The sequence below is a fragment of the Gopherus flavomarginatus genome, chromosome 16 (genome assembly GCF_025201925.1).
Source record: "Gopherus flavomarginatus isolate rGopFla2 chromosome 16, rGopFla2.mat.asm, whole genome shotgun sequence".
Lineage (NCBI taxonomy): Eukaryota > Metazoa > Chordata > Testudines > Testudinidae > Gopherus > Gopherus flavomarginatus.
Window position 1 is genome coordinate 5,233,003 of NC_066632.1, and position 15,520 is coordinate 5,248,522.

The 15,520-nt window shown below is 52.4% G+C and overlaps 1 protein-coding gene across 2 annotated transcripts; it reads left to right on the plus strand.

Annotated features, from left to right (window-relative positions):
* The first annotated feature begins 1,783 nt into the window (after positions 1-1,783).
* On the plus strand, positions 1,784-14,242 carry LOC127035290 (C-type lectin domain family 17, member A-like). Of its 2 annotated transcripts, XM_050925004.1 has the most exons (11): positions 1,784-1,845; positions 1,991-2,131; positions 2,749-2,908; positions 5,386-5,511; positions 6,761-6,823; positions 8,965-9,027; positions 9,233-9,295; positions 10,267-10,356; positions 11,020-11,165; positions 11,278-11,384; positions 12,699-14,242. In XM_050925004.1, the coding sequence occupies exons 3-11, from the start codon at positions 2,818-2,820 to the stop codon at positions 12,844-12,846; spliced, it is 897 nt and encodes a 298-aa protein (XP_050780961.1). In that variant the 5' UTR covers positions 1,784-1,845; positions 1,991-2,131; positions 2,749-2,817; the 3' UTR covers positions 12,847-14,242. The 2 variants fall into 2 exon arrangements, with proteins under 2 accessions (XP_050780961.1, XP_050780962.1); XM_050925005.1 differs by lacking the exon at positions 5,386-5,511.
* Positions 14,243-15,520: the final 1,278 nt, after the last annotated feature.

Consider the following 15,520-nt stretch of genomic DNA (forward strand, 5'->3'; position numbering starts at 1 on the left):
GCCTTGTATGTCTGAAACTCTTCCCTGCTCCCACCCAGCTCCAGACACTGCAGCCTTTGTGTGGGAGAGGAAGCTGCTGGTTCATTACAAACAGCTGATTGCTGCTCCTCAAGGTGGGGGAAGGGAGCAGGGTCTGTCTTTCCTGTGCATGAGAAGCCCTGTCAGAACCATCCCCAGTAGCTGGAATATTCATCAGAAAAATCAGGCGTAACCCCACTGAATTCAGTAGCGTTACTCCTGCCCTGCACCCGGGTAAATGAGAGCAGTAGCTGGCCCACCTCAGCACCACACTGGTGTCCCACAGCTCTGACTCATCTCCCAAAGCCCTGGGAAGTGGCCAGTCTCCAATCTTAAGGGTGGATTCTCATGGGAAGGAATAACCAATGTCCTGGTCAGGAACCCAAGGGGCTTCATCCCTAATTCATGACAAGGCCTGGTGGTTGAGGAGATACCAATAGCCTTTCAGATCCAGAGCAGCAGCTGACCCCTTGTTGAGGAGAGGGGCCAGACCAGCCTGTGTTGGACCTGCACCCTAGGACTACCTACCTCTTCTGTAGCTCATTTCCTCAGAAGGTCTCAATGTCCTTTACAAAGGAGGCCATTATCAGTATCCCCATGTTACCTAAGGTTCCTGAGAAGCAAGTGTCAAGTTTTGGAATTGAAGGTCTGGGAAGCGCAGTCCCGGGGGATTGTTAGATAGAGTTGGCAGACTCTCTATACCCGAGTCTGGTGACATGGAGCTGAGCTGCATCCACACTACAAAATGTTTGGGCTCCAACCCACCCCCACAGCAGGCTCTGCAAACCTCAGTAAAACTAATTTCTATGTGGACAGAAGTGGGGCTTGTTCTTAAACCTGAGTCACAGCCCCAGCTTAGTATGCTCTTTAGACATTCCATAGGAGTCTATAGGCATTGTAGGCACACCTCTAGGGGCGCCAGACATTCTAGGGGCACCTTATCTCTCTAAAACTGTGTGTGCAACATGAAAGTCAGCTGTAGGCTGGGGGGGGGGGGCGGGGAGGGGCTGAAAATCCTGTGCCTAGGGGGTGCAAATCCGGCCCTGCCCTCTGGGGCTTGAGATGCTCCCATTTTAAAGGTACAAACTGATGCGGAAACACCTCTCGGGCTCCTGAGTCACTTCGATTTGTCCCTTCATTTTAAGTGCAAAGCTTGTAAGTTTTTTCACTGCTGCTTCCATTGCTGTTGCTCAGTCTGTTGCTTTGGGCCAGGTTATGTCCCCTTCTGCCAGCAATTGTGTTTGAATTCCCTCATTGGTTTGTGGTATTAATAATCTCTCCTGCAGCACATAGGACATTTCCAACCAATGACTAGTCAGTTAATATTTTTAGTTCTTCCACATACACAGCTACAGTTTCACCTTGCTCCTCACTCTGTGATGACACTTGAAATGTTCCACGGTAATGCTTGGCTGTGGTGTCTGTGCTTGCTCTGTTCAGATCTCTTGCAGATTTCCTGATGTTTTACCTCCTGCTTCCTGAGAGTGAAACAAACTCCTGAAGAGGGAGTAGGTTTTATTTAAGCAGCCGCTGAGGAATGTCAGTCCGTTTAAATTTTATTTTATAATTTCATTTGCAGGGAAATTACTGGCTCAGGCTTTCCATAGATTAATGCCAATTAAAGACGAAGGCTTTGTTAATTACCCCATCACACCCATGGAGATGCTCCCTGCAAAAGGGCCCAACCCATCAGCTTGAATTGTGGAAGAAGGAAGTAAAACTACATGACAAGAAACTTTTACATCTCTCTCTCTCTCTCTTTGCTGTTTGGAGTCTCACACGGCTGGAGCTAGGAAACAGGAGCTGAGATCCCCTGGGTCAACCTGGGTTAGTCCGAAATGATATTCAGTGCTGACAGGTTGCTACAACTCTGTCACGTTTAGCGTGTAACTCATTTGCGTACGCATGCTGCCTGCTTTCACTCTCTGATTTCTTTTGCCTAGTTAATAAGCCTTTCGTTTGTTTATTACAGGATTGGCTACGAGCGTTGTCTTTGGTGTGTGATCTAAGGTCTAACTTGCCTGGCAAGATAGACTGCACTGCCCCCCAGGGGCTGTGACTCCACAATAAGACTGTTATAGTGCTTCAGGAATTCACTCTTGTTACTGGGTAAGTGAAAGCTAATCATAGAACAACATAGCACCGGTTTGGGGTCTCTGCCCTGAGGTTGGCACTCAGTTATTAGCCACTCCAAACAGTGTGACAGTGACCATTTGTCTCCAATATTCTCACTCTCGATTATGGGAATCTCTGTTTGATGATAAACTTATTCTTGTTTTCACTACAATAGAACCTCAGAGTGGTTAACCACACACCTCATTTGGAACCAGAAATACACAATCCAGCAGCAACCTTTGCTAATGGTTGTGAGATTGTTTCAGCAGCTAGTTCCTTAAGTAGGATGAATTGCCCTGGGCCCTGGCATCTAGAATACATCTAACTTATTGAACTATTCCTTAATCTGACCATTCCCTAGTCTGGCTTGAGTTCCTTCCCCTTGATTGTTAACATTAACTGTGCTGAGTATCTGGTCTCCATTAACTGAAGACTGAAGCAAAATAAGCAGTGAGTCACTGTGGGAGGAAGGGAGCTGTATTCCCTCACATTTTTCCAGGAACGGTGATTGTATGAAGGTTCCCAGCCACTGGGGGAGAAGTGGCAAGGACATGGACCTCTGCAGTTCTGAAGAGAGGAAGGGTGACTGGGTGCATGTGTTTCCTTTTCAAGGAGAGCTGCTCGAAGGCTCAGCTGCTATTAAGCTCACCGGCGCAGAGTCGGGAGAGGAAGAAGCTCAGAGCGATGGCTTTAGACCATATTTACAAGAAGTGTGAAGAGTCCGACCGAGTGGCACTCAAGGAACAAGAGGCAGAAATAGCATCTGAAAGAGAAGGTAACACCCGGGCTGCAATAGTGGGAGATCCCACAATCATTTCCTCCCCGTCGCTAACTCCTTAATAACAGGCCCCATCCCACAGACCTCACACACCAATAAAACCGAGGGCTGGGCAATTTGAGTGAGCTCTTCGGAATTGGGCCCCTGTTCTCTGGAAGGGGATGGGCTGGGAACCGAGAAGGTTTCAACTCGGGCATGTGGCTTTTCAGACGTCGCAGCTGGAGGGTTCTGGACAGAACCAGGCTGAGACTTCCCAACTTGGTTCAGCAGCATTTTGTCACATGTTTGTGTTTGGTGCTTGGGTAGTGCAGGGATCTAAGAGTAGATAGACTGTATTGGCCCCAGGATGTGTGAGAGACAAGGTGGGTGAGGAAATATCTTCTCTTGGACCAACTTCTCTTGGTGCAAGGGACAAGATCCGAGCTTCACTGAGCTCGTCTTCAGGTCTGAGGAAGGTAAACAGAGTGTCCAAGAGCTCAGTCTAATCACCATCCAGTCTGGCTGTCTGGCTGCAGGTGCTGGCTGGGGTGTGCACAGCTACAGGTGTTGGGAGGAGCTGTTTTTCAGGGTGCTCCTCCTCCTCTCTCAGCCTGATTCATTCCTTTCTTTTTTTCCCCCCAACACACTTTCACCTCCTCATTTCTCTGTCTCTCGCTGACTCACTCCTTTATTTTCCTAACATGCTTCCTGCCCTGCCCCGCCAATTCCACGGGGCACTGAATCTCCCCCCAAAAAATTACAAGGGTTTGTGTGATTTAATTTTAATGAAAAGAAAAAAATTAGGTAGAGATATGGGGTGTGTTGGAAGGAGAGAGAAGGTGGACGTGACTAAGGAGAGAGAGAAGATTTTGCACCCACCATGCACTCAGCACTATTGCTGCTGATGCACATGTTGTTGGGCAATGGAGCCCATTATACATATTAGAGCCTTGCAGAGGGGCTGGGATCCCTCAGGAACCGCTGCCATAACAGCAGGAGCGGGTAAAACGTACTGTGTTGCGGGTGAGATTGAGTGAGCAAAAAATACAGCCTGCGGGAATTTGCAGGAAAACACGAACTCTCTCGTTGGTTTGCAGTGAATAGAATGGCAGCAATGGAAAGCAAGATGGATTTTTTAACTGAAGGTTTTAATAGTGAAATTTAAGGGAGGGTTAGATATAACAGGAGTTAAAATATTTTTACACAGTTTAAGCAAGGTTTGTTTTATTCTTTTAGTGCTAAAAATTGTATCTGAACTTCATTTATATATACATATTACCTGACTCTTGTTTTTGTTTTTATTTTTATTAGCATGGGGCGATCTGTGTCTCTTGTGGGATTTGCAGGATCTAAGTTTTTTATGGGTGGGAATGGGATAAAAACGCAAGAAGCAATGCGGGAGCGGGTGGGCCTGTGTATTGCAGAGCAGGACTAGAGCGGGATTAAAAAAATAGTCCCATGCAGGGCTCCCATACACATCCCAGGTCGTGCTGTCAGCAGCCTTGTCCCCAATGACTTTCCTAGGCCCAGAGGTACATGTCCTACCCAATGCATTTCAGCTCCAGAGTCCTGCTGACCCCGCAGCACGACCCTGGGTTGTGCAATGGGAAGACGTCATGTGCTTCCTGGGTACAAACAATTCTGCATTTAAAGCGGATTTTTGGTTCTTTTCTTCCTCTTTTTTATTTTCATTCCTGGGAACTGAAGGGGGGTGATGTGTGGGATGGGGCTGATGTGGGGGTTGGGGACACAGTTGCTTCCTTCCCCTCCCCAGCCCCCCCACTGACAGGAGCACACTGGGCTGAGGCTGGGGGGTGGCCGGATGTACAGGGCACTGTGCGGGAACAACCTTCTGAGCCAATAGGAGGCTACCGCAGAGGGGAGCAGCACAGAGCTGGGGGCAGCCTCCTTGGCTGGGGGTCTTCATGGTGCATGAGTCTTTGGCACGATGGGGAGGATTCCTGGAGGACGGTGCTGGGGAAGCTCAGGGCACTGGGAAAGGAGGCCAGGGCTGGGGTACAGGCAGCCATCAAGAGTGGATCACAGGTCAAGCAGGGGATGGGGTGGGGCGGGGGAAGATGTACGCAGAGACCTGAGCCATGGAGCCATGCACCGCCAGCCCGGTTCCCCAAAGGATACTTGGGAAAACACAGGGGACTCCCAGGAAATGGGGTTCTCTTACTGCTAGGGCAACAGGAGTGATGGAAGCCTGAGACGGTGGATGGACTCTAGATATCCTGGAGACAGAGAGATTAGATAGAATGGGGATGGCTGGATGGGAATACACAAAATTATGTTTCAATTCCTACTTGATGTCCCTCCCAACCTCTGGGTGTGAATTGCTCTACGGTGCCCAGAGGTGCCTGATCCCAGAGGCGCGTCCATCCGTATGAGTTACTGAAGGCTAATAACAGTGACTGCTGATTTCCCTAGTGCCGTCCCCCTGGGGCAAGGATTTGTGCTCTAACCGCCCCGTCTCTGCTGCTCCCATCCAGGGAGTGCCTGGCTGCAGTTTCCTAGGGTCCAGAAGGGGGCTGCAAAATCCATATTAACCCTTTATGTCCTGCATGCCGTGTTATTCGTGCTGTGGACCGTGCTCCTTGCCGTGGCGATTGCAAAGTGTAAGTATCCTGAAGAGCGTTTAGGACCATGACAGAGGAACAGGCCCAGTGGAAAAGCCCAGGGTGCAATCCTGGCTCCATTGTCAATGGTCAAACTCTCATTGGCTTCAGTGAGGCCAAGATATTACCCCACATGTCCCTGCCAGCCCGAGCTGTGTCTCTGTCAATGGGCAGCGTGGGGTGCTGCAGGGGTTGGGGTATAATACCCCATAATGCACTTTCCTGTGCCCTAGTACTGCTAAATGTAAGACACGGCTCCTTAAGTCAGGCCACCCGACCGCTAGCTCACAGCAGTGGGGCCAATAGGCGCTGACTCCGTGGGCGCTGTGGGGCTGGACCACCCATGGAAAAAGAATAATGGGTGCTCAGCACCCGCCAGCAGCCCCGCCAATCAGCTCCTTCCCCTCCCTCTCCTCCCACTCAGCTGTACAGTGGCCTGAAGGAGGCACGGGGAGGAGGGGGAGTAGTGAGGGCAGGAAGAGGCAGGGTGGGGCCTTTGTGAAACTGGTGGAGTGAGGGTGGGGACCTGGGTCAGAGAGGAGGTCCAGCAGACCCAGGGAAATCACAGTGCCTCTGGTGGGACCCCTTCCCAGGACCCGCAATCTGAGCAGGAACACATTGGGGTGTGATGTTTGAATGTATCCTGTGTTCGACAAGTTAGTACAGTGTGTGTTGGGACCCTCTCTGGCAGCTGCTCCATAATGGATGACAGCCCAACTACTGCTGCCAGCTTACAGAGTTACTCCTTTAGCTCAAGTGGTTAGAGGTCTTTGCTGCAGGGGTCAGATATTCAAATCTTGCTGATGACCCCTGGTGGGAGATTACACGCCATTTCAGTGTTGAAAATTCTAGATGGTGGAAGTTATGTGGAGTCATGTGAGTCCTGGAGTCATGTAAAAATCTGAGACAGTTTCTAGTTGCAGAGAAAAGCCTGAAAAAGTGACGTGACAGCTCAGGAACCAGAAGTCAAAGAAAAGGATGCAAAATTTATTTTTTTACAAAGCTGATGACTTTTAACCCAATATCATGGTTCTTTTTTTTTAACATTTGGGGTTGGGCAGACTGCACCACGGCTGGGGTGGCTCAGAGAGGACTGGGAGATTGTCTCCCCCAGACACAAGTGAGCAGTGGGAAGCTGAGAAATAGAAATGCAGCATTCCTCCCTGGGCCATGACTCCAAACTGAAAACCCATCCCTACTCTGAGTCCCCCAAACCATATAAACAGTTGACATCTGCCTCTCTTTCTAGACGCAGAGATGTCCAAGGAGCTGGAGCAGATGCGGACTGAGCAATCCGTGCTCAGAGTCAACGGTAACAATTCAGCTTCCTCCCAGGCGTCCGTTTGTTGGTATTACTGTTGTTACCCTTTTGGCCCAAGACAAAATCTGAGGCCTTGCTGGGTTTGTTCCCGTTAGGGGGAGCAAACGCTGCTCCCAGGCAGGTGTGTTCTCGCTGTGACTTGGTTTAGTTACCCGGGGTCCTGTTCCACTGAGCAGGGCAGGAACTAACAGCAGCAGCCAGGTTCCTTGCTCACAAATCCCCACAACTGCCCCCCCAGCGAGCTCTGTGCCCGGGGAGCTCTGTCTCCGCTTCCTCCCAGGGTCCCACTCACAGCTCCTTCGGCCTTCCACCCATGCAGCTGGCAGCTGGTTTCCTAGCACCTGATGATGCCCTAAGGCCACCCCACCTCAGCTCTGACCTGTCATGCAGCCTGGTGCTTTGGGCAGTCGCCTCCACTGTCTGCATCTATTTTATGGCCTTCAGGGGCTTGATTGCTCCTCCCGCACTTGGTACCCGTTGGCTTTAATGAGGTCTGTCATTGTCTGTGGATCCCACATGAGGGCAGTCAACAGCACCCTCCAGCATAACACTATTAGGTGTATTATAGTAGCAGTTAGGAGCCCCACTCACAGACCCCCATTGTGCTGGGCGCTGCACAAATACATAACAAATCTACAGTCCGTGCCCCAAAGAGCTTCCAACCTACATATTAGACAAGGGACAAGAGGTGAAGGCAGGCAAACAGATGGGGGAGCACAAGAGAACAGGATGTAACAAGCCTCTCATTGTTTTGGTTGCACTCCAATTCCCTGATTAATGATCTGAGCCTGTTGAGCCTGAGGGAAAGACTCCCATGATCTTGAATAGCGTTTGGATCAGGCTTTATTTAGCTAAGAGCCTGTCTGCAGCAGAGAAATGTACACCTGGTAGCTCACAAACCCATGAATGTTATGGCCAGAAGAGACTGTATGGAGCATCTGTTCTGACCTCCTGCAGAACCCAGGCCAGAGGAGGCCACCCAGCGATTCCACATTGGGTGGTTGAGTATAGCGGTGCTTTACGGGAGAGAGGCCCAATCTGTTAAAGGCTCCAAGTGATGGAAAATCCGCCCTGTCGCTGGAGACTTTGTCTCGATGGTTAAAATGTGATGCAAACCTGTTCATGTAGACGTGCTTCATTGATGCAAAGCAGGACTCTCTTCAGTGGGTCTCATGCTGGTGAATTACAAAAGGGAATGGCACTGTGCAAGCCCCGTGCCATGTGTCCACACTAGAGATTTGCACCAGGGTATAGAGACACTAGTGCAAATTTCCCTAAGCTAGAGGGCCGGTCAGTTCTCTTGCTGTTGCTTGGACAGCATAGAGGTGACTGAAGGCATTCTGGGCCTCCATGATATTCTGCTCTGAGCCAAACCTGTACTTTACGAGGTAGGATGCCAGTGAGAGACGGGTCTCTGACACCATCCGGCTGTCGTGTTTCAGGTCCCATCAAGCTTTCCTCGAATCAAAGAGAGTCTCTCAGGAACTTCAAAGCACATGGCCATGGCGCCTGAGAGAGGATTGGGCGACCATCTAGTAGAGCAGGACCTGATTCCTTAGGAAGCAGATCCCTTCATTCGACTTGCATCCCAGGCATTTGATGCTTTCGATCATTTGAAGACGCTTCATCTGAATCATGTCCAATTTCTTGCCAATCTTGATGGTGCGGGGCCACATTTCAGTCCCAGAGGCCCGGATACTGAGCACCGCAGCTATGTAAAGTCTCAGCTTTGTCTCTCGACTTTTCAGGGCGTACCGTTTGCAAAGGATGTTCTTGATAAGATGCCCGATTACTCACTAGTCTGGGGGGACCCTAACTAATCCCACTAGCTGGCTCTCCCCTAGGCAGGGCTGACTGACAGCCATGGGTCTGGGGGAATGAGCACAGGGCAGGGAGTCAGGGGGCCCTGAGTTCTAACCTTGCCTCACTGCCTGGACTGGGACAATTCATTCCCATCTGGGGCCTTAATGACCATCAGAGCCTGAGGGGTTAAAGCAAATCCACCCACATGCAGCCTCCTCCAGGGAAGGAAACCAGCCCTGGGTGGCCCTCGTAGACCCGTTCTGCTGGGGAACACGGCCCTTCCCCACGAAACAAGTATGGGGGAGCTCACTGGGCTCTGTCTCTTCCAGGCTCTGAGATGGCGAAGCAACTGGGGATGCTTCATTTCAATCAATCCACCATGCGCAGCACTGGTACGTACCCAAGTCCTCATGATCCGCAGCCCGACGTCCCCTCTATGACTTCCCTGCACCTCTCTCATCTCACTCCTTTGGCCTTCCTCCCTCCTCCTCCTCCTCACAAGTCCCTCCCTACCCCATTTCCTGACCAATCTCCATCCCTCCCCATTCCCGGTCCCCGAGACTCCCCAGGAGTGTGATGGCTCTGTTTGTGTCTCAGGGAAGGCGCTGGCCAAGGAGCTGGAGAGGCTGCAGTCGGACCAGGCCACGCTAAGAGTGGAAGGTGAGGGCAGGTGGGGATGGGGAGCAGGGCTCAGGCAGCAGAAAGGGGTGGGGGGAACAGCAGCAGGAAGATGAGATGGGGCTGGAGAATCCCAGCCCTGGGTGGCCATGGCAACCTGGTATCCCCACACACACCAGATCCAGCCTGAGTGAGTGACATTTGTGATTCGTTCCCTGAGATGGAGGCACCAAGGCAGGAAACCCAGGGCCAAGCCCCACCCTTGCAGACCCCAGCCGGGACACAGCCAAACCCCCCTGAGCCTGCGCTCAGGGCTCTGTGTGCACCAAGGTCCCCATTCTGAATGTGGGGGACGCCAGTTAACCCTTTAGTGCTGGGGATTCTCACCCCAGTGTGTTCCCAGTCTAACCTTCAGGGAACAGTCTGGGCTGGGCTGCTACAGAAAGGCTGTTTCTTGCTCCCCAAAATCATTTCGGGAAAAGCTGAGAGGAGATGGGGGACAGGGACCCATTAGGGGCCAAAGGGAGGCAGGTAGATTCAAGGGCTGGGCAGAAAGAGGAGTATCCAGTGTAATAAGCTTGGTGTGTGGGGGAGCCCAGGGTAGGGAACTGGGGGGTAGGGCAGTGGGGAGGAGCAGGGCTTCTGCTGGGGTTTAGGGAGAGAGAGGGAGCAGGTTTGAGATGAATAAATTTGACCCTAGTGAAAGGCTGGGGTCCTGCTGGAGTGTTCAGCCGGGTCTCCGGTCCCTAATGACTATATTGGACCAACTGTAACAAGGTCGGTGCCTCTCGCTGCTGAGAAAGGGGCCCCGTTTCAGTGTCACAGCCAGGCCCCAAATCCTGGTGTTTACAGTCCGTACACAGACACGCCAGGCTGAGCTGCACACACCTGCGCCCTGCCTAACTTCTGGCGGCTTTGGACACACGGGACATGGTGAGCGCCACTCGAGGCTCCCAAACTATTGAAAGGGATGGGACCCCATTCCCATACCCAATGGCGTGTTGTATTTCCAGTGTTCACGGATCTGGCCAAAGCGAAACATGATAGAGATGACATCAGGGCCGAGACCTTCAAGATCATGGATGCCGCGCAGAAAGGAAACGGTGAGATACATGCCAGCCTTGACTCGCTCTTCGCGGCAGGGGGACCGTTTTCTGTCCTGCGTCTGTACAGCGCCTGGCACAACAGGGCCAGATTTGGGGGGCTATGGCAATACAGATAATAACAATGAGTAATACTAAGCCTTTTGCGAACATTGGGGGCCTTCACATTCATCGAAGCCATAGAGAGGGGAGTCTGTAGGAGGCGCTCTGCCCTGACAATCAGTGCTGACTGCAATCCCCCAGCGCGATCCTAGGGGGCGCTCTTCCCTTGGCGCTATATGAAGGATTGTGCTGTAAGAGTCCGTTTAATGTTTCCAGCTGCGTATTAAGCAAAGTCTCTATTGTATCTACCCATCCATCTCTCTCTTCTCATTAGCTAAGTGTCTAACACTCTGCTGGCAAGCTCAGAGTAAATAGTGATTTGTTCCATCGGGAAGTGACTCAGAATTTCCTCCACATTTACTGGGTGAATAATATTCTCCCAGTGACCTTACAGCTGAGCACTTGCTGAAATGCTTTCCAGGGGGCAGGGCCTGCTTGAAGGAAACTCCCTCAGTACCTGGCAGCCGCTGAAGGCATTCGCTGGGTTTATCCAGGGTGAGGAGTCCTTCCCTCCCCTATCTCCCTAGTCACGCGCTGGCTCTGCTGTGTTCTCTCCGGCAGGCACTTTCCGGTGCCAGCCTGGCTGGGAGCAGTACCGAGGGAGGTGCTACATTTTCTCAACGTCTGCCCAGCGCTGGCAGGCGGCCAGAAGCTTCTGTTTGAGCCATGCTGCCGATCTGGTGGTGATCAACGATCGAATGGAGCAGGTATGACCCACCGACCCCCTCATTGGGTAAAATGCACCCACGCAAGGGTCGCCATGAGGCCTAGCTTATGCTCCAGTTCTAACCACCCAATCCTCTGTGTCATATTCTCTAGAATTACTTAGCCACTAAAGCTGATTCTGTTCGTCACTGGATTGGCTTCACAGACCAAGCGACTGAAGGCGTCTGGCACTGGGTGGACAACACTCCTGTGGCATTTACGTAAGCATGGGGCAAGCCTCTGCTCTCCCCTTCCTGCCCCCAACCTTTCCAAGCTGCCCCTGCTCCTGCAGGCGCTTTCCACCTCATTAGTTGCAAGGCTGAGGCCTGGGACAGCACCACTCGGGTTTGATTTCATGTCCTGACGACTGACTGACTCGAGCCTTTATTGGTCCCCCACAGGTCACTGGTTCGAATCTGACCCAAGTCTGTAGTGACTACATGTAGCGCTGTTGCTGGGTGCTCTCTGTATGAAATGAACTTGATGGGTCTCAACCCAGTTCCCAGTGGGAAAAGCATCCACAGATCGCACTGGGGGCTTGTCGGCCATCACAGCCGAGGGGCTGAGGACTGAATGGGCCAAGGAGATGGAGCACCCCTTTCAGCCTACAGAGGGGTCTCTCCAAGGCAGGGCAGGTCTGAGACACCACGGCAAGGAGAAGTTTGTGCTGCCATAGTCTGTGTAGGTGGCAGATTCTACCACTGATAATGTGATATTCTCCACTGCATTAGTGTGAACTAAGGGCCTGTAAAAATAACATCCTGGCCCAGTGGTTAGAGCCCTGCTCTGGGACTCAGTAGCACTGTCCTGCTGGCCTTCTGGATGGCCTTGGGCAAGTCACTGCCCTACTCTGTGCCTCAGTTTCCCCTTCTGCCAAATGGCCAAATGATGCTTTGTAAAGTGCTTTTCTCTTCCCCAAAGAAAGGTACTATCTCCAAGCTAGCCATTATGGGGCCAAAGGAGCAGCTCCATTAACTTGTAGTTGGTTGTTATCCCCTAGTGGCCCAGAAACAAGGCCTGCTCTGCTAGCAGGTGAGCCTGTCCCCAGCCCTTCGTTCATTTGGATCATTCAAAATAAAAAAAATCTGTCTGTTTTGAGGGAGGGGGGTTAATAAACCCTTGGGTTTTTGGAGTGAAAATGCCACAAACCCCCATTCAGGGACAGGGCAGTCTGCCTTCCTTGGAAGCCATGTTGTTCACTCCTTTTCCTGATGCCCCTTTATGCAGCTCTGGCCCCATCAAGGGGCCATAAAGGGAATGTAATCTCCCACACACACACTTTCCTGGAGCTCAAGGGCCTGGAGAAGAGCAGAAAAGCCCCATACGTAGGGGTGGGGCTGGAGCATGGCTGTACTTTGGCTATTTTTGGCTGCCCACAATGCCGCAGGGGCCTGAGCGTAAGTTAGACCAACCCTGAGGCTGCTCTAGGTTATGCTGAGGGGAGACCCAGTTACCAGGCAGCACATAGATGGGATCATCTGAGCCGGAACCGGTAGCCCAGTGGCTTGAGGGCTCTTCTCTTCCTTCCCTTTCAGGTTTTGGGCCCCAGGGGAGCCCAATAACATGTACAGTTTTCACGTCAGAAATGAGGATTGTGCCCACCTACACGAGGGCGGCCATTGGAACGATGAGCCCTGCAACTTGCACTACAGGTGGATCTGCGAAAAAGCTGGTTCTGTCTAAATGGCCGGAGTCCTGCCCTTGCTCTGAGCACCAGCTGAAAAGTATCCCGGCCCACGAGGCCTGTGAATCATTCCAGCCCCACACCAGTCCACTAGGGCTAATCGCACAAAACTGAACACCCTTGCCCTGGCCCAGCCAGGGGGCCCTGCTCACAGAATCCTCCCCCCTCACCTCCATTGCTCACTCTCCCCCACCTTCTCTCACTTTCACTGTCTGGGGCTGGGGGTGGGGGTTGCGGTGCAGGAGGGGGTGAGGGCTCTGGCTCAGGGTGTGGGCTCCAGGCTGGGGGCGAGGTATTCGGAGTGCAGGAGGGGGCTCAGGGCTGGGCAGGGGTTTGGAGGGCAGAGAGGGTGCAGGCTCTGGCTGGGGGTGCAAGCGCCAGGCTGTGGCCAGGGAGTTTGGGGTGTGGGAGTGGGTGCGGGCTTCAGTTCAAGGTGTGGGCTCTGGGGTGGGCCTAGGGATGAGGGATTTGGGGTGCAGGAGGCAGATCAGGGCTAGGACAGAGGGTTGGGGTGTGGGAAGGGGTGCAGGGTCTGGGAGGGAGTTTGGGTGCGGGCAGGGTTTTGGGGTGCGGACTTCAGCTGAGTGGCGCTTACCTTAGGCAGCTCCCAGAAGTGGCAGCATGTCTGGCCCCTAGGTAGAGAGGCCAGGGGTCTCGGCCCACTGCCCGCACATGCAGACATCACCTCCACAGTTCCCACTGGCCGTGGTTCCTGTGGAGCTGATGCTAGGGGCGGGGGCAGTGCCCTGTGCCTAGGAGCTGGTTACACTGGCCACTTACAGGAGCCTGTCTTTGTCCCACTGAGCCGCTGACTGGACTTTTAGCAGCTCAGTCAGTTGTGCTGACTGGACTCGCCAGGGTCCCTTTCCAACCAGACGCTCCAGTTGAAAACCAGACACCTGGCAACCCTACAGCCCATAGGGCCTTTGTGCCCCCTCTCTACACAGGGGCGAATTTCTCCCACGGAGGCCACCCACCGGAGATGCTCCTCGCTCTGCCTGTGCCACCTTGCCCCCCCGCCCTTCACCACTGCTTCACATTTACAAACTTGCTGTTCGCAGTGCAAGCGCCTTCACCCCTGCAATCTCCGCTGGCTGCATCGGGCCCCTGTGGCTTCCACTTGCTCTGAACCCCCATCTCTGTGTGAATCCAGCGGTGCCGGTTTTGTTGCCCTATGGGGGAAGAGGCAGCGGGGGGGCAGTGGTTAAAACAGGGGGCTGGGAGTCAGGTCTCCGCTCCGGGTGACACTGCTCCCTGCTGTGCTCTGCCGACCCTGCTGTTAAATGGGGCTGAGAATGCCGCCACCTCCCGCTGTGGGTCGGGCGGCCTGGCGAGTGGAGGCTTTAGACCCACCTTGAGATGCTTGTGTGGAATACAGCTGCTTTGGACTCAGAACATGTGCCGGTGAAAACTGACTCGTTTCTTTGTGCAATTCTGGGTGTGCACTGACCAGAGGGCTGAGGTGTCCACACACACACACACACACACACACACTTACACTTCTCATCTGCAGCCAGAGGCTGGTGGCGACCCCATGATCTGCTGGGAGCCACTGGGGCTCACACTGGGCTAAAATGGAATAAAAATGGTGCCTATCTCTCACACTGGGCCCTGCCCAGGGGTGGGAAGGGTTAATGGTCTAAATCCCTCCATCCCGACATGATTCCAGGAGCTGAGGCCCTAGCCAGGGGCTTGTAGCACCTAGGCCTTCATCCTGCCATGGGCCTCATATAGGGGGAGATTAGGAGAAACAGGCCGACAGCTAGACCAATGGCCCACCTAACCCAGTGTCCTGTCTCTGTCTCTGACAGTGTTAAGTGTCTGATGCTTCTGGCAGGTGGAGGTTTAGGGACACCCAGAGCATGGGGTTGCCTCCCTGAGCATCTTGGCTAGTAACCATTGCTGGACCTATCCTCCAGGAAGTTATCACATTCCTTTTTGAACCCTGTTATGCTTTTGGCCTTTGCGATTCCCTTTGTGAGTTTTAAACCTGCTGCCTAATAACTTCCTTGGCTAACCCCTGGTTTTGGCAGTGTGTGAAGGGGTAAATAACACTTCCCTAGTCACTTTCTCATGATGTCACAGCCCTCCCCACAAGCGTCTCTTTTCTAAGCTGAACTGTCTGAGTCTTTGTAATCTGTCCTCATACAGAAGCTGTTCCAGCTCCCTAATCATTTTCATTGCCCTTCTCTGCACCTTTTCCAATTCTAATATATCTGTTTAGAGACTGAGCACCCAGAACTGCATGCTGTATTCAAGGTGTGGCCGTACCATGCCTTTATATAGAGGCATTGTGATATTTTGTGTTTCATTATCTAGCCCTTTCCTACTGGTTCCTAACACTCTATTGGCTTTTTCGACAGCCGCTGTACATTGAGTGGATGTTTTCAGAGAACTCTCCAGAATGACTCCAAGATCTCTTTCTTGTGTAGTAACAGCTAGTTTAGACCCCATCAGTCTGTGTCTATAGTTGGGATTATGTTTGCCAATGTGCATTACTTTGCCCTTGTCACCACTGAATCTCATCTGCCATCTTGTTGCGCCGCCCCCAGTCTCCTTAGATCCTTTCGCATCTCTTTGCAGTCCGCTTTGGCCTTAACTAGCTTGAGTAATTTTGTATTGTCTTCAAATTTTGCCTCCTCGCTGTTCACCCCCCTATATGCACACCAGGAA